General features: G+C 40.7%; 1 protein-coding gene across 10 annotated transcripts in view; it reads right to left on the bottom strand.

Annotated features, from left to right (window-relative positions):
* LOC140458359 (neogenin-like) overlaps nt 1-18981 on the bottom strand; it is a 206711-nt gene that overhangs the window by 138613 nt on the left and 49117 nt on the right. For all 10 annotated transcript variants that reach the window (XM_072552774.1, XM_072552782.1, XM_072552776.1 and 7 more), the window contains one exon: nt 720-1037. In XM_072552774.1, coding sequence (XP_072408875.1) covers nt 720-1037 — 318 coding nt within the window. The remainder of the gene's footprint in view (nt 1-719; nt 1038-18981) is intronic.

Genomic DNA, 18981 nt, shown 5'->3' with positions numbered 1-18981 from the left:
GATGGTCCCAGGATATCAGGCACAATCTGTCTGATGCTTTTAAAGTTCTAATGGTAAAGCTAACCAGAAAATGCACTTCTTTTGTCTCTAAAGAGGACCAAATATTAAGTACATTCACTCTCCAAAAGCCCAAGAAAGCTCGACTTGAATTATTCCCTAGATTTTGGTAATTTGCTAAGCTCTAGCGACAGCCCGCGAGTAACTGCTTTGATGGGTATTAACATCATTGGACCAGCTTCTCGTGCTCTGCACAGTGTCATAGGGCAGGGCAGAGACAAGCATCCTATGTAAACATAGAAACCTACCAAAAGCCACTGAGACACCCAGAGGAAGAGATTTCATTTTCATACTCTATTCCTACCTCTGCCACCCAGATTCTGTGATAAGAGTCGAAAAATACTAGCCACAGGTTGGCAGGAGCTAGATGCAAGGATGAGCAAAATGACTGCCAGAGTTTAACCAACTGTTGCATACAATACTGATAATGAGGATGGATGAGAGGGGGCCATTTAATTTGCTTGAAACAAAAGGAGTAGGACAGTGATAATATTGAGTCCAGGAATGGGATTTAGAAGTTGAAGCTCTGGGCGTGTTCATGGCAAAGACTTGAAATTGGAAAAGGTGACTGGAATGTAGAGGTTCCAAGAATCTCAGCAGTAGCACAAATTACAGTGTAAATGGAGTGACCTCTGAGGGTAACGCTCCACAATAGTACCCACCTGCCACTGTCACCTTTGCTGTCCGACTCACAATCGTCCCCAGGCTATCGATAGTAGCAACGCACTGATAAAATCCTTCATCAGGTTTGTGGTGTTTGGAATGTACTACGCTCCGTATTAACAGTGAACCTTCTGGAAGCATCTGCCTGCGTTCATCTGAAACCAGGTTTAGGAATGTCCCATCCTTTCTCCATTCAATTTTGGCCCTGGGTTCAGCAAACACTGAACAGTTCAGTATTACTGAGGCCCCTCGTATTGCTACTGTGTCTGCTGGTTCCACCGTGAAGTAGAAAGGGGTGAATGTTCGGATCATAGATTCTGTAGAGAAATGGAGAAGCAACGTTAAATGAAAAAATGCTTCTGCAAAATAAGCACCTTATGTTTTAATGAAAATTGCCCAATCTTGCGAAGAAATAACAGGTCGTGATATGAGCTTTACAACAGAATCCTCAATGAACTAGGAAACAAGCCAATGTGACACTTCTCTCTGAATGAAGGTATCAGCTGAAATTGCCACATTGACTGGTGAACGAATGCACTGTCCAGTGTGCTACCAAGTGACTCAGAATAGCAAAGTCACAGGATCATCACACAAAGTGCCAAGTCTCGACACAATTAACAGATCTCAGCTGCAGCCGGCATTCATTTCAGTACAAAGAGGATGGGAGATTGACCAAGATTCCAATTCCTTGTAGCCATTCAAAGAGTTCATGAAGAAAGCAAATGCTTGGATGCCACAACATGGTGAAATCAGCTTTGTTGCCCCAGTGCCTAGCTCCTCAAGATTAAAGTGCCACGGTTACTCTCGTCATGTCCACATGAATGCAGTCATTTGGCTGAGGGAGAAGAAAGCTGCTTGAACCCAGGAAATTATATGCTGCAAAGGTGAGAGCCTTCAGGACAAGGAGGAAGGAAGAATGAAATGGAAAATGTGGCTGGGAAGAGAGTGAAATAATTAAGGATGGAGATTTGCAGGTATGACTGGAGGCTGTAGCAAAGCTCAATGGAAAGCACTATTTACATCTCAGAAATGCGAATCAGTTGCACATTGAGGCTATGCTTCTAAAAATTCACCATATGGAAATATGAGATGCAGCCTGACACTTACTTATTAATGTGAAATAAAGCCCACTGTTCTCACTGCAAATCTGTCGTTTGGGCCCTCGAATACTTTGCTGAGAAATAATCAACACATCGAACACCTGTGCTGCGCTGGGTCTTGTTAGTGGCTCTAAGCACTTCCTGCTTGTTTCACTTTGCTTCAACTAATCCAATTCCTCATCAAATTTCAGACAAACTCGTTAGACTTATAACCAAGCTGTAAGCTCAGAAAATTCATGGATGTTTGTGTCAGTGACATACTCCTTCCCAGTAACAACACCTCCAAGTAACTCTGACTCTTAGAAGATAGTTCTACAGTAATATCTGGAACTCTTTAACCATTCTGCTTCCCTCATGGTCTGGTGACTGCAATGTCCTCATTGTGAAGGGGGCTGTGACAAAGTGGTAATGTCACTGGACTAGTAAACCCAAACCTTCACTGAAACTGGGAAAATTAGAAATGTAATATTACACTACATTTTTAACTTTCTCCAATTCTGGTAGAAGGCCAAAACATTAATTGTTTCTCTCCACAGATGTGGCCATAATACGATTTTTCCCATTATTTCAGCTTCCATCCCATCACAGAATAACTGATTTCCAGGACTGAGTCCCATTCATCAGGAATCTCCACAATCCATAACCAACCTATGCTCAAGGGCCAACAGAGAGCCCAATCCTGGTAATTCCTGTTCGGATCATGGATCTCGGTGGGGATAAAGACTGTTTTTCATAGTTGAAGAGCCCATTATTGTTTTTCATGAACCTTCTACCTGCCAGCACCGTCAGAAACTGTATCCCAGTGAGAGTCAGCACCTTCAGGAACTGTGTCCCAGTGAGAGTCAGCACCTTCAGGAACTGTATCCCAGTGAGAGTCAGCACCTTCAGGAACTGTGTCCCAGTGAGAGTCAGCACCTTCAGGAACTGTATCCCAGTGAGAGTCAGCACCTTCAGGAACTGTGTCCCAGTGAGAGTCAGCACCTTCAGGAACTGTATCCCAGTGAGAGTCAGCACCTTCAGGAACTGTATCCCAGTGAGAGTCAGCACCTTCAGGAACTGTGTCCCAGTGAGAGTCAGCACCTTCAGGAACTGTGTCCCAGTGAGAGTCAGCACCTTCAGGAACTGTGTCCCAGTGAGAGTCAGCACCTTCAGGAACTGTGTCCCAGTGAGAGTCAGCACTTTCAGGAACTGTGTCCCAGTGAGAGTCAGCACCTTCAGGAGTGGAGTGTGCAAATGGTGTGGGAAGAATTAAGACATCAATCCAGTGAAGATTTGTATTAAAACTTTCTTCCCATTTCCTGTAAATCATAAATATGATTCAGCATCTAAAAGTTGGAACAGTGGTATGTACCCCACCTGTGGGATGGGAAAGTCAACTAAGTTGCAACCCAAGAAATGAAACGCACCACAAGCTTCTCAACTCCTCACTAAATCCTTAACTAATTTTATTTTTTCTAATTTACCAATTAAATGTACTCTCAACAAAATCATTGCAATTTTTAATGTCCTCAAAAATGGTTAGTATAATACTAAATCACACATAAGTGTACAAATACACTCTTTTGGAAAAATGGCATTTTGTTTTTATCATGGTGACCAGGGTTTTTTGACAAAATGTTTGGTAGCACCTAAGATACAGAAGATGTGAATGGCTGGGTCAGTGGACAGGATATTGAAGGCCATCTACACAATCTTCACCAGATACTGCCAATGGTTGCTCAAACACTGTCAGGCCCCAATGAGTCTTCATTCCAAGCAACTTGTGTTTATACAAATATTTCTGCTGATTTAACTTCGCCTTCAGCTTATGATGACAAAATGCAAGACTACATAATAACCAGGAAATAAAATATGAAGAACAGAATTAGGCTTATTTCAGAAATAATCTCATAGTCTGTCGTAATGCAAGGGAACAATGATGATAGTTCATCTAGGTGACATACTCCAGGTTGACAAGAGAAGCAGTGTGGATCTTTCAGGTGCTCCTAGAATTGTAGGCTTAGTTAAAGATTTATTATATATATGTTTTAAAGTTATTACAGCATTTACAGTTTACTAATATAAGATTTTTATTCATTTTGTTTCATTAACATTCAAAAACCAAAAAAGCCATTCAAAAAAAATCACATTTTGTTTTAAATGGACGTTTTCCAAAATGAGCTTTACACGGCCCACAGTGAACACAGGATTTTTTATTCTAAATTCAGAAGTTAAACAAGTCTATGTGCTTTAGAAGGCTTTCTTTAACATTGCAACGGTTTTCTTTTTAAAAATAAGTTGTGTTTTCATGCCAGGGAGTCCTACACATGGTCGGATCTGGAGAAGATTTCTTTTTGTTTGAGGAATTTATTGAAGAGGAGTCTTTTTTATTCAGTTAATCAGCTACTTGGTTGATTTTATTTAAATGTTATATGTTTAATATATATATTCCAAATTTTTTCTATTTTAACATTATTTTCTGTAGGTAATGAAGGGTAACTTATATGTAAGGTGTTACTGAAACATCTTTTTAAGCTTAGTATTATTAAGAGCACATATGAAATACAGAGTGAGATGGCTAGTAGATTTAGAAAAGTTATTACACTGCAGGATCAGTCAGATGGATGGATAACTGTTGAGAAAAGTAAGAACGTAGCTCAAAAGTCTCCGGTGGCTATTCCTCTATCAAATAGGTATTGAGTTTTTGGAACTGTAAAAAGGAATAGTCTCTCTGAGGAAAATGGAAAGGGCAATCTGTTTTTGGACACTTGGAATGATTATTATGCCATGGAGCATTTGACAAGATTTAATAGAATTATTGTTATCGGGGACTCTACTGTCAGGAGCATAGATTGTGGCAGTGAGCGTAAATTTAGGATGGTTTGTGGCTTTCCTGGTGCTGGGATTAAGGACGTTTTATCAAAATGTTTCAAACATATTGTTAAAGATGAGACTGAGAAGCCAGTAATTATTGTATATATTGCGAGGAATGATTTTATCAGGAAAAGATTAAAGCAGTACAGTGTGGATTTAAGAGGTTTGGTAAAAGATCAAAAATAGAACCTTAAAAGTAGTAATGTTTGGTTTATTCCCAATGCCAAACTCAAATGAGGGAAGGAACAAAAGGTTAAAGGAGATAAATCAATGGGTGAAGAGCTGGTGTACTGTTCAGGGGTTCAGGTTTCTGGACAATTAGAATGTCTTGTGTGATAGAAAAGACCCATCCAAAAAGGATGAGTCTAACCTAAACTGGAAAGGGAACAGTATCTTAGCAGGGTGATATGCTCATTCCATTAGGGGAGACTTTATACTGAAAGAGAGGGGGAGTGGAAGAATTCAAAGCTGCAGTGTAACTAGAAAGATGGGTGGGGAAGGTTTTGAATGTGAGGAAAGCACATCATATAAAAAAGAAAGATAGACAGAGTCAAGAGTATGTGGTAACTCTGAAGAACTAAATGGCATTTATTTCGATGCAAGGAGTCTTACAGGTGAGACAGATGAACTTGGGCATATTTAAGAACATGGGATTGGGTTGTCATAGCTATTCCAGAAACTTGGCTGAGAGATGGACAACACTGGCAGCCCAATGTTTCAGGTTTTAGATGCTACAGGAAGGATAGAAAAGGAGGCAAGAAAGGGGGTGAGGGGTGGCTTTTCTGATTAAGGATTACATTACTGCTGATATTTCTGAAAAATTGTCCAGTAAAAATATATGGGTAGAAATTACAAATCAGAAAGGAAAGATCACTTTTATGGAATTATATTATAGGTCCTCCAATAGTAAGAGGGAAATTGAGAAACAAATATGGAGAGAGATCTCCAATATGTGTAAGCATAATAAGGTTGCAATAATGAGGGATGTTAATTTTCCAAACATTGACTATGGCTATCATAGTGTTAAAGGTTTGGATGGTGAAGAATTTGTTCAATGGGTTCAAGAAAATTTATCATCATCAATATTTGGATGCTCCTTCTAGAGAAGGAGCAAAATTAGACCTTCTTTTGGGCAATAAGGCAGGGCAGGTGACTGAAGTTAAAAATAGGGGAACGCTTTGGGTCTAGCAATCATGGTTCTATTAGTTTCAGAGCTGAAAATGTGTTGCTGGAAAAGCGCAGCAGGTCAGGCAGCATCCAAGGAACAGGAGAATCGACGTTTCGGGCATAAGCCCTTCTTCAGGAATTCAGGATTCCTGAAGAAGGGCGTATGCCCGAAACGTCGATTCTCCTGTTCCTTGGATGCTGCCTGACCTGCTGCGCTTTTCCAGCAACACACTTTCAGCTCTAATCTCCACCATCTGCAGTCCTCACTTTCTCCTCTATTAGTTTCAAAATAGTTATGGAAAAGGATAAGCCTTCCATAAAAGTTAAAGCTTTTAATTGGACTAAGGCAAATTTTAATGATATGAGACAAGAACTTTCAAAAGTTGATTGGAGTAGACTGTTCACAGGTAAAAGGATGTCTGACAAGTGGAAGGCGTTTAAGAATGTGATGATGAGAATTCCTTAGAGTGAAGAGTGAGGCTACTAAGATTAAGGAACAATCGATGAACATAGATATTGAGGTTCCAATCAAGAATAAAAGCGAATCATATTTTATATATAGACAACTTGGTTCAATTGAATCTCTTAATCAATATAAACAAGATAGGGTCATTCTTAAGAGAGAAATCAGGAAGGCAAAGAGGGGACATGAGATAGCATTGGCAGATAAGGTTAAGGATAATCCAAAGAGATTCTACAAATACATTAAGAGCAAGAGGGTAAGTAGGGAGAGAGTAGGGCCTCTTAAAGATCAAGGTGGTCATCTTTGTGTTGAACCCAATAGATGGGAGATTCTAAATGAATATTTCCTGTCAGTTTTTACTGTGGATAAAGAAACGGAGTCTAGAGAATGCAGACAAATAAATTTTGATGTTTTAAAAACAGTTCACATTACAGAAGAGGAAATTTAAGAGGTCTTCGAGAATATAAAGGTGGATAAATCTCTAGGACCTGATCTAATGTATCCCAGAAAGTTTTAGCAAATAAGGCAGGAAATTACAAGACCCCTTGCAGAAATATTTCCATCATCTACAATCACAAGTGAAGTGCCTGACGACTGGAGGGTTGCTAATGTTGCACCTCCGTTTAAGAAAAGGTTGTAAGGAGAAACCGGGGAACTATAGACATGTGAGTCGGTCTTCAGTTGTGGGTAAATTGTTGGAGGTAATTATAAAAGATAGCATTTATGGACATTTAGAAAGGCAAAAATTGATTAAGGATAGTCAGCATGGTTTTGTGCAAGGAAAATCATGTCTCACAAACTTGACTGAGTTCTTTTGAGGAAGTTAGCAAAAAGATTGATGATGGCAGAGCAGTAGACGTTGTTTATTTGGATTTTAGTAAAGCCTTTGACAATGTTCCGCCTGGTAGACTGATTAGTAAAGTTAGGTCACATGAGATTCAGGACGAGCTTGCCAATTGCTTCCATAATTGGCTTAACGACAGGAAACAGAGTAATGGTGGAGGGTTGCTTTTCGGACTCAAGGCATGTGATCAGTGGTGTTCCACAAAGATCAGCCCTGGATTCTCTTTCGTTTGTCAGTTATATAACTGATTTGGATATGAATATAGAAGGCATGGTTAGTAAGTTTGTGGACGACACCAAAATTGGTGGTATAGTAGACAGTGAAGGTTTTCTAAAATTACAAAAGGATCTTGATCAAATGGGTCAATGGGCTGAAAAATGGCAGATGGAGTTCAATCTGGATAAATGCAAGTTATTACATTTTAAGACAAGGGTGGAGCTTATACAATTAAAGGTAGTGTTGGGTAGTGTTATAGTACAGAGGGACCTAGGGGTGCATGTACATAATTCTTTAAAGTTTGTGTCACACATAAACAGGGTGGTTAAAAAGGCATTTGGCAAGCTCGCCTTCACTGCTCAGTCCTTTGAGTAAAGGGGTTGGGACAGGGGTAGGGAACCTGCGGCCACTTGAATGAATCCAAATTTTGCAGAACAAATCTTTTATTTTTTATTAGTATGTTTTTTTGTCCTTTATTATTTTTATTTTAATCTTAAAATGAATGTATTTACAATACCAGAGTGTAAAAGAAAATTCAACGAATAATCCTCACAGACTGACTGCCACAATTAAAAAATTGGTACGTCATAAGGCTCCTAAAGAACTACAGATGGAATTGATTGAGCTCTCAGAAGATGACATTCTAAAGTCCTTATTTTGACGCCAAGAAAGATCCGATTGAAATATGGAAAAATGAAATAGAATACCCATGCCTTCGGCAACATGTACAAAAAATGTTTTCTTGCTTTTCAACCACTTATTGCTGCGAATCTACATCCTCCTACTTAACCAAAATAAAGACGCCCTTAAGGTCACAAATGACGGACACCCATCTAGAGGATCGGCTAAAACTGTAGACCTCCATGCTGCAACCAAATACTCAAACGCTTTCCTACAAAAAGCAGTCACAACAATGTCATTAAAAGGTTAGTTCACTTTAGAATTAGCTTCTGTTTTCATTTTTTGAGTTAGTTAGTACATAGTAGTTAGATTTTTACAAAATAATGTGAATTTTGAAGAATATATAATTGAAGTTTCTTGGATGCAGCCTTATTAGATTACAAGTAACATAATGCGGCCTTCCAACATGAAAAGGTCCCCCACCTCTGGGTTGGGACGTCATGTTGAGGTTGTACAGGACATTGGTGAGGCCTTTTCTGGAGTACGGTGTCTAGTTCTAGTCATCCATTTCTCAGGAAATTATCAATCTGGAGAGGATTCAGAAGAGATTCACCAGGATGTTTCCAGGTATGCAAGGCTTGAGTTACAGAGAAAAGCTGGATAGCTTGGGACTCTTTCCACTGGAGCATAGGAGTTGAGAGAGGATCTTATGTAAGTTTATAAAATAATTAGAGTTATAGATAGAATTATTGGTAGTTGTCTTATTTCCTAGGATGGGGAATTTCATGACGAGGCAACATTTTTTTTAAAGTGAGAGGAGAGAGATTTTAAAAAACCATGAGGCTTTTTTTTTTACACAGTGTAGAACGAACCTCCTGAAAAGGTGGTGAATGTGGGTACAATTACAATGTCTATGGTCACTGAAATTAATTATCACACGGTAGCATTACTGGGGTTTATTCAATGAGCTGCGGACCGTCAGTGGGTTGCCACTGCATCACCTTGAATAAGTATCTCAAGCCAGAGGTTTAAAAAGGGAGGAATAAAGGCACCATACTACAGAAGATTGCACGTGGAGATAATGTACAAGTTTGTTGGAAGGAATCAGGATGATGTACAAGTCTCTCTCTCACTGCCTTGTAAACTTCTAATTTGTTAGCACATAATTATAAGTTGTTCTGAGGCTCCCACATTCTTGTTCAGAGGATATTGATGATCTCATGGTACTACCGGTACAGCATCCTCAGTCTCTTAGTCAATAATCCTTCCCTCACTAAACAAAACTAAACTACAATCAGTGGAATGTTATGGTACATAAAATAGATGATGCATTTGCCAAGATTATAGTGTCAGCTCCATTTCAAAGTAGCTCACTTAACCTGAAGTTCGTTGAAATGTTTGAGGGCCTTTTTTCCTTTTCCTGGCCCAATTAATACTGCTCCCACATTTGCCTCCCCACACAAAAATGTCAATGCCCACATTAAAATGAAATTGGCTTAAACAAGAGCATGTCAGCACAAAGTTCAAATTTCATATGGGAAGTCTTTCCTGGACTTCATATTCAATATGGGCTGCCCTTACTCCCAGATACTGACTCAGACAGCAGCATTGAAGGAGTTCAATTATTTTGTTAGAGAAAACCCGATAATGTAAATAGCATGTTGGATATGCTGCCTAGAGAGTAACTTTAGTAATGCAATATATTGACTTGGAGGAGTCACTTTAACCCAACAGTGTAAGCAAACTGGATTCAAAATACAGATGCAGCTAAGTAATCCTCTTGCAGGGTTTCACCTAGTAACACCTCCCAGCTTGTACCGAGTGCATCTTGTCTGATACCACTGCAACTGCCTCTTACTCAGGCTCAATGAGCTCTTCAAGCTGGATGATGTGAGGATTTTTATTAATACAGAAGGTACAGATATATGAATTAAATTATTGCTTTATCTCCTAGTGATGGCAATAGGTTCTCTTAAACAATACTTGGTGGTGGTTTGATTTGAAAAGAGTTGCACATGCTCACATTATTTCTATCAAACTGTGACAAGCTTCTGAAAAGATCACTCCTAACAGCCCTTGATACAGTCCTCCAGTTTCCTTGCATAAGATGCCTTATACCATATCCTGGCCCAATCAATACTGCTATCTGTACCTCAAAGCTAAACTCACCTCACTGAGCAGAAATGCTCTCAAGATTTCTCTGGTTGACTTGAATCAATCATAGAGTTATACAAAACAGAAACAGACTGTTTTTGGTCCAGCTAGTCCTCACCAACCACCTTCTCAAACTAAACTAGTCCCACCTGCCTGCATTTGGTCCATATCTCTCCAGACCTTTCCTATTCATGTAATTACCCAAATGTCTTATAACTGTTGTAACTGTACCTACATCCACCACTCTCTGGCAGTTCATTTCAGCACATGAACTACTTTCTGCATAAAAACATTGCCCTTCACGTCCTTTTTAAATTTTTCTCTCACAGTGAAAATAGGCCCCATTGTTTTGCATTCCCCCATCCTAAGAAAAAGACCATTGTTGTTCACCTTACCTTTGTCCCTCATAATTGTATAAACCTCTATAAAGGTCACCCTTCAGCCACCAGCGAAAAAAGTTCCAATTTATCCAGCCTACTTTTTTTTACACAAACCCTCTAATGCAGACAACATCTTGGTAAATCTCTTCTGAACCTTCTGCAGCTTAACAATATACCCTCCTGACCAACCTCAACATGATGTCCAAACTCTTTTACTCAAAGGTCTGAGCAACAAAAGTGAGGGTGCTAAACTTTCCTTCGTTATTGACTGTACATCTTGGTTGTCTGTTAGCCCAGACCCTTCATTCACTCAGTCCTCAGCATCACCTTTGAAACCAGATTTCATCTCTCATGAACATACTGATGCTTTGCTGACGTATGGCTCCACAGGCATCGACAGACTTTTACTGTGGTGTCTTATTCTGTCTGTGCAAGCTCAGACAGTGATCACTAACTCTCCAGAATGTCCCAGCTGGGTCTAATGCAATGCACATGAGGGTATGGCATTATAACCCACCAGCAATGATTAAAATTCACATTCAGTGAGGGCTGGGGGAGGATGGTCTCACATGCTCACATATATATCATCTCATTAACATTTCAAGAACTGATAAACTCAGTTAGGGCTAATTGTCCTTGATCAGCTCCCTAATGAAGAGTTCACTACATTAAAACCAATGAACTAATACTTTCTTACCCTGACCACATTTTCCAACTTGAGGTCATTGTACTTGATGACAATTAAAATCACTCCACTCTTACAAGAAGCCCTTGGGAGCCAAAACTTCCACAGAACAAAGGTTACTGAGTATAGGTATAATTAGAATGTAGAACACAAGGTACTGAGCAGCCTGTCTTTAGGTACCTGCTACTATACAGGCTTACTGAGGCTGTGTGATTGCAAGACTGAAGACTTTATAACAATGGGAAGCAGTGAAATTGAGAGGAACTAGCCAGAAACTGAAGTAGTCACAAGACAAGAGAGGGGCAAATGGAGCAGAAAGCCAGAGCACTGGGCAGAGACCAGACCACTGCTGAGGTGCTAATCGCTTAAAATCAGCTCCACTGGACAGGACAAGTTGTGTGTATGCAAGACTCCACTGACCAAAAGGGGGAAAGCTCAGAACACATAACAGACAGTGTCAGGAATGGACAGATGCAAAATCAAGGCAACAGAACAAGTTTGCAAACCATCAAAGAGGAAGCAGGAGAGACGACATTTCAGATCTGAACCTTTCATCACTCCTGCTCCTCTGAGGTTGCTTGACTTCCTGTGCTTTATCCAACTCCACACTTTATCAACTCTGACTTTCCATCATCTGCAGTCCTCACTATCTCAAAACCACCAAGCAACCCTTCTATCCCAAACTCTGAAGCATTACCTGACCTGAATATTGTACAGTTTGCAGGTCATACGTTGGATTCATCAGGCAGCTCAGAATCTATTGAACTAGAGTGGAAGCACGTTGTCCTTAATTTTGAGAAACTGCCTGAGAGAAAGAACAGACCACAAGAAGGGATAGAAAAGCATAAAGCAGAAAGAAACAAATGGACTACAGAAATAAAGAAAGCTGGTACAGGGAAGCAGTGAATTAAGTAGAAACATGAAATATAAGGAAGTGAGACATAAACACACATTAGAGACAAAAAAGAGATAAGTGCATCAGAGATTTAAAAATATGGAATAATAGAGCTGTATAATGGTGAACAGATAAAGAAGGGGTCAGTCACAGAAATGAATGAAGATTAAGCTTAACAATTTGCAAACAACCTTATTCCATCAAACCGGTTTCCTCCTACTGACCTACAGTGTGAATGAAGGAGTGTGTCCTGAATTTCAGCATTTTCCACAGTTGGTATTTCTCAGCACTGTGAATAAGCAACATCCAACTATCCCTTAACTAACATCACAGATATTGAAACACAAAAGTGTTTGGCAGAACTCCACACTCCAAGTTACATTTGCCCCTGTATATAACACTTTTTTCTTTTCATGATTTGGAGTTGCCAGTATTAGACTGGCATAGACAAAGTTAAAAAACACACAACACCAGGAAATAGTCCAACAGGTTTATTTGGAAGCACTAGCTTTCAGAGCGCAACCGCCTGATGAAGGAGCAGTACTCTGAAAGCTAGTGCTTCCAAATAAGCCTGTTGGACTATAACCTGATGTTGTATGATTTTTAACTTTGTCCATGCCAGTCCAACACTGGCACGTCCACATCATCACATGATAAGATGACTAGGCTTTTTCAAAAAGTACTTAATTCAGCATCGGGTTGCAAAAGGTGTTACATAAATGCAAGTTCTTCCTCCAAAGCATAGGCTTAAAATCAAAGCTGAACCTGCGATTATATCCGGAGGCAGACTGACTATCTGGGTTCACCCCTTCACCATTCATCCCTTCACTGTCAATCACTGTTCTGATACAAGGAGCTAATATTGCTTTCACAGGATTCAGGAATCAAACTAGTAGTCCCATCAACATGCCCCTGATCTGTTATAGAACCACAGAGTCTAGGAGGGGGAGATGGCCAATTGCCCTTCAAGCTACTGTGCCATTCAATGTGATCCTGGCTCATCATCCAACTCAGTACCCTGTTCCCACTTTCTCCCCCATATCCTTTGATTCCTTTACCCCTTCAAATTATTTCCCTCTCTTTCTTGAAAACATTCCATACTTTGGCCTCAACCAATTTCTGAAGCAGAAAATTCCACAAGTTCATCATTTGCTGAGTGAAGAAAATTATTTTCATCTTCGTCCTAAAAGGTCTAACCCTTACCCACAATTGAGACTTCTGGTTATAGACGCCCTAGTCAGAGAACATCCTTCTCAAATCTACCCTGCCTAATCCTGTTAGAATTTTAACGATTTCTAGAAAACCCCCTGATTCTTCTAAACTCCAGTGAATATAATCCTAATCAATCCAATCTCTCCCTGTACATCAATCCTGCTTTTCTAAGAATCTGTCTAGTACACCTTTGCTGCACTCCCTCAATAATCAGAACATCCTTCTTCAGACAAGGAGACCAAAACAGCACACAATACTCCAGGTATGTTCTTACCAAGATCTTGTATTCTTGCAGCAAGATATCCCTGCTGCTGTACTCAAATCCACTCACTATGAAGGCTAACATACCATTTGCCTCCTTCACCGCCTGCTGCATCTGCATGTTTACTCTTCATGACTAGTCTTATTGCAATTTCCCTTTCCCAATCTACCGTGATTTTGATTACAATTTGCCTACCTGCTTTGCTACCAACGTGGATAACCTCTCATTTACCCACATTATACTGTATCCGTCATGCATTTACCTAGTTAATCAACTTGCCCAATCACAGTGAATCTTCTCTGCATCCTCCTTGTAACATACCCTCCCACTCAACTTTGTGTCATCTGCATGGAGATATCACTCTATGAGTGATGATAGTTCCCTCATCCAAATAATTGGTTTATATTGTGAATAGCTGGAGTCACAGCATTGATCCCTGTGATATCGCACTAGTCACTGCCTGCCACTCAGAAAAAGATCCATGTATTCCTACTCTGTGTTTTCTGCCTTCCAACCAATTCTCAATCCATTTCAGAACATGACTATCAATTGCACTTGCTTCAATTTTACATGCTAATCGTTTATGTGGATAAGATTGAAAGCGTTCTGAAAATCCAAGTTGACCATATCCAGTGGCTCCCTCTTATCCACTGCACGAATTTCATCCTCAAAACCTTCCAGCAGATTTGTTAAGTACAACTTCCCCTTCGTAAATCTACGCTGACTGTCTTATCTTGTCACTATCTTCCAAGTGCTCTGTTGTTACATCTTTTATAATAGACACTAACAATTTTCCTGCAAGTGATGTCAAGCTAACAAGGAACTAAAAAGCGGATAGTCTGTGTTTGTCTGATCACATTAGAGGAACTACAAGGGAATAATCCCAACTCTGCCCCCAAATGAATGACAGAGAAACTAGACCATTAGGTGGGAAATATTTGTTAAGCAAACTGCAGGAAAGCACAGAGCAGCTTCTGAATAACAGCAACATAGGGAAAAGATAGTTCCATTGGGAATAGAAAGAGCTGGAAAGATCCCAGTAAGTCACAGGATAAGCGAGATAAACGGTAAGCTATGAAGGGTTTTAAATGCAAAAAAAATTATAAAGTTATGTTGAGAACAGGAGCTGAGATAGGTCATCAAACACAAAAGGCATGGACAAACTGGGCTTAGTTTTTTAAAAATTCTTTCAGAGGATGTGGGTGTCTCTGGCTGGGTCAGCATTTATTGTGTATTCTGAACGGCCCTTGAGCAGGTGGTGCAGTACACCCATATTGCTGTAAGGGACAGAGTTCCAGCATTTTGATCCAATGATAATGAAGGAACAGCAAAATAGTTCCAAATGTGGTTTGCAGTGAATTGATGTAAAATTGGCAGAGTTTTGGATGACTTAAAGTTTATAGAAGGTAGATCTGAGGCCAAACAACAGGGTACTAGAATAACTTTGTCTAGAATGAACAACAGCTTGGAGGATTTCAGCATGGGCAGGCTGTATCATAGCAGTGGAATAGACAGGAACACAAAAGGCTAGGCAATAATCTGGAGACACAAGTTCAAATTTGTGAATTGGATCCAGTACATCAAGTACAACTGAAAAAGATGTAAAATAACAGGTGGTCATAAAAGCCCAGCTGATTTAACTATGGCCTTGAGGGAAGGAAATTTGCCATCTTTTTACTCTGTATGGCCTATACATGATTCCACATCGACAACAACATGGATGACTCTTAGTTGTCCACTGATGCCAAATGTTGTCAATACCACATTCTCCAAAATAATTACAGCTAGATAATAAATGCTGGTCTAGCCAGCAACTTCCAGATCCTCAGAATGAATTTTTAAAAATGCAAATAAAGCAGAGGCAAAACCAGGTAATCTTGTAGAGTTAGATACAGCTGGATTTAAAAATGGAGCATTTGTCCAGTCGGAAAAGTCAACTTAGGGACACGTAACACACCTTAGTAATGAAATGACTGGTTCAGATCGAGTCAGTGACTGGGGAGGTAGATAGAGTCATAGTCATGGAGATGTACAGCATGGAAACAGACCCTTCAGTTCAACCTGTACATGCCGACCAGATATCCTAACCCAATCTAGTCACACCTGCCATGACCCGGCCCATATCCCTCCAAACCCTTCCTATTCATATACCCATCCAAATGCCTCTTAAATGTTGCGATTGTACCAGCCTCCACCACTTCCTCTGGCAGCTCATTCCATACACGTACCACTCTCTGATTGAAAAGGTTGCCCCTTAGGTCTCTTTTATATCTTTCCCTTCTCACCCTAAACCTATGCCCTCTAGTTCTCGACTCCCCCACTCCAGGGAAAAGACCTTGTCTATTTCCCCTATCCATGCCCCTCATAATTTTGTAAACCTCTATAAGGTCATCCCTCAGCCTCCAACGCTCCAGGGAAAAGAGCCCCAGCCTGTTCAGCCTCTCCCCAAAGCTCAAATCCTCCAACCCTGGCAACACACTTATACATCTTTTCTGAACCCTTTCAAGTTTCACAACATCTTTCCAATAGGAAGGAGACCAGAATTGCATGCAATATTCCAACAGTGGCCGAACCAATATCCTGTACAGCTGCAACATGACCTCCCAACTCCTGTTCTCAATACTCTGACCAATAAAAGAGAGCATACCAAACACCTTCTTCACTATCCTATCTACCTGCAACTCCACTTTCAAGGAGCTATAAACCTGCACTCCAAGGTCTCTTTGTTCAGCAACACTCCCTAGGACCTCACCATTAAGTGTATAAGTGCTGCTAAGATTTGCTTTCCCAAAATGCCGCACCTCGCATTTATCTGAATTAAACTCCATCTGCCATTTCTTTGCCCATTGGCCCATTTGGTCAAGATCCTGTTGTAATCTGAGGTAACCCTCTTTGCTGTTCACTACACCTCCAATTTTGGTGTCATCTGCAAACTTACTAACTGTACCTCTTATGCTCGCATCCAAATCATTTATATAAATGACGAAAAGTCGAGAACCCAGCACCAATCCTTGTGGCACTCCACTGGTCACAGGCCTCCAGTCTGAAAAACAAACCTCCACCACCACCCTCTGTCTTCTACCTTTGAACCAGTTTTGTAAAAAAATGGCAAGTTCTGTATTCCATGGGATCTAACCTTGCTAATCAGTCTCCCATGAGGAACCTTGTCGAACGCCTTACTGAAGTCCATATAGATCACATCTACTGCTCTGCCCTCATCAGTCCTCTTTGTTCCTTCCTCAAAAAATTCAATCAAGTTTGTGAGACATGATTTCTCACGCACTAAGCCATGTTGACTATCCCAAATCAGCCCTTGCCTTTCCAAATACATGTACATCCTGTCCCTCAGGATTCCGTCCAATAACTTGCCCACCACCGACATCAGGCTCACTGATGTATAGTTCCCTGGTTTGTCCTTACTACCCTTCCTAAACAATGGCACCACGTTAGCCAACCTCCAGTCTTCCAGCACCTCACCTGTGACTATCAATGATACAAATATCTCAGCAAGAGGCCCAGCAATCACTTCTCTAGCTTCCCACAGAGTTCTCGGGTACACCTGATCAGGTCCTGGAGATTTATCCACCTTTATGCATTGTTGTGGTTCTGTTCGCTGAGCTGGGAATTTGTGTTGCAGACGTTTCTTGTCCAACAGAATGAGGACATGCCACAACCCAAAGGACTAGCCACACCACCATACATCAAAAACATTCCTGAACTGACAGCCAGACTGCTGCGACCACGAGGACTCATACGAGCACACAAACCAACAGCCACTCTCAGACAACAACTCACCAGGACGAAGGACCCGATACCCAGCATGAGCAAAACCAATGTAGTGTACAAAATCCCATGCAAGGACTGCACAAAACACTACATAGGACAAACAGGAAGACAGCTAACGATCCGCATCCATGAACACCAACTAGCCACGAAACGACATGACCAGCTATCCTTAGTAGCCACACACTCAGTTGACAAGCAACATGAGTTCGACTGGGACAACACTGCTAATACAGGACAAGCCAAACAGAGAACAGCCAGGGAATTCCTAGAGGCATGGCACTCATCCACTGATTCAATCAACAAGCACATCGACCTGGACCCAATATACCGGCCACTGCAGAGGACAGCTGGAACTGACAACCGGAAGCTGCAGATACAAATCACTATAAATGCCAGAGGAAACATCACAGAAGCGCTTCACAGGAGGCTCCCAAGCACTGAGGATGTCACCTAGACAGGGGACAAAACATCTGCAACACAAATTCCCAGCTCGGCGAACAGAACCACAACAACGAGCACCCGAGCTACAAATCTTCTCCCAAACTTTGAACATTTGTGCATTTCGAGACATCCAGCATTTCCTCCTCTGTAATTTGGACATATTGCAAGGTGTCACCATCTATTTCCCTACAGTCTATATCTTCCATATCCGTTTCCACAGTAAATACTGATGCAAAATACTCGTTTAGTATCTCCCACATTTTCTGTGGCTCCACACAAAGGCCGCCTTGCTGATGTTCGAGGGGCCCAATTTTCTCCCTAGTTACCCTTTGTCCTTAACGTGTTTGTAAAAACCTTTTGGATTCTCCTTAATTCTATTTGCCAAAGCTATCTCATGTCCCCTTTTTGCCCTCCTGATTTCCCTCTTAAGTATACTCCTACTGCCTTTATACTCCCCTAAGGAGTCACTTGATCTATCCTGGCTATACCTTACATATGTTCCCTTCTTTTTCTTAACCAACCCTTAATTTCTTTAGTCATCCAGCATTCCCGATACCTACCAGCCTTTCCTTTCACCCAAACAGGAATATACTTTCTCTGAATTCTCGTTATCTCATTTCTGAAGGCTTCCCATTTTCCAGCCATACCTTTACCTGCCAACATCTGCCCCCAAGCAGCTTTCGAAAGTTCTTGCCTAATACCATCAAAATTGGCCTCTCTCCAATTTAGAACTTCAACTTTTAAATCTGGTTTATCCTTTTCCATCACTATTTTAAATCTAATAAAATTATGGTCGCTGGCCCCAAAGTGCTCCCCCACTGACACCTCAGTCACCTGCCCTGCCTTATTTCCCAAGAGGAGGTCAAGTTTTGCACCTTCTCTAGTAGGTACATCCACATACTGAATAAGAAATGTTTCTTGTACACACTTAACAAATTCCTCTCCATCTGAATCCTTAACATTATGGCAGTCCCAGTCTATATTTGGAAAGTTAAAATCTCCTACCATAACCACTATTATTCTTACAGATAGCTGAGATCTCCTTACAGGTTTGTTTCTCAATTTCCCTCTGACTACTGGGGGGTCTATAATACAATCCCAATAAGGTGATCATCCCCTTCTTATTTCTCACTTCTACCCAAATAATTTCCCTGGATGTATTTCCGGGAATATCCTCCCTGA

This window comes from Chiloscyllium punctatum, chromosome 33 (assembly GCF_047496795.1).
Source record: "Chiloscyllium punctatum isolate Juve2018m chromosome 33, sChiPun1.3, whole genome shotgun sequence".
Classification (NCBI taxonomy): domain Eukaryota; kingdom Metazoa; phylum Chordata; class Chondrichthyes; order Orectolobiformes; family Hemiscylliidae; genus Chiloscyllium; species Chiloscyllium punctatum.
This window is presented reverse-complemented; position numbering and strand designations above follow the sequence as displayed.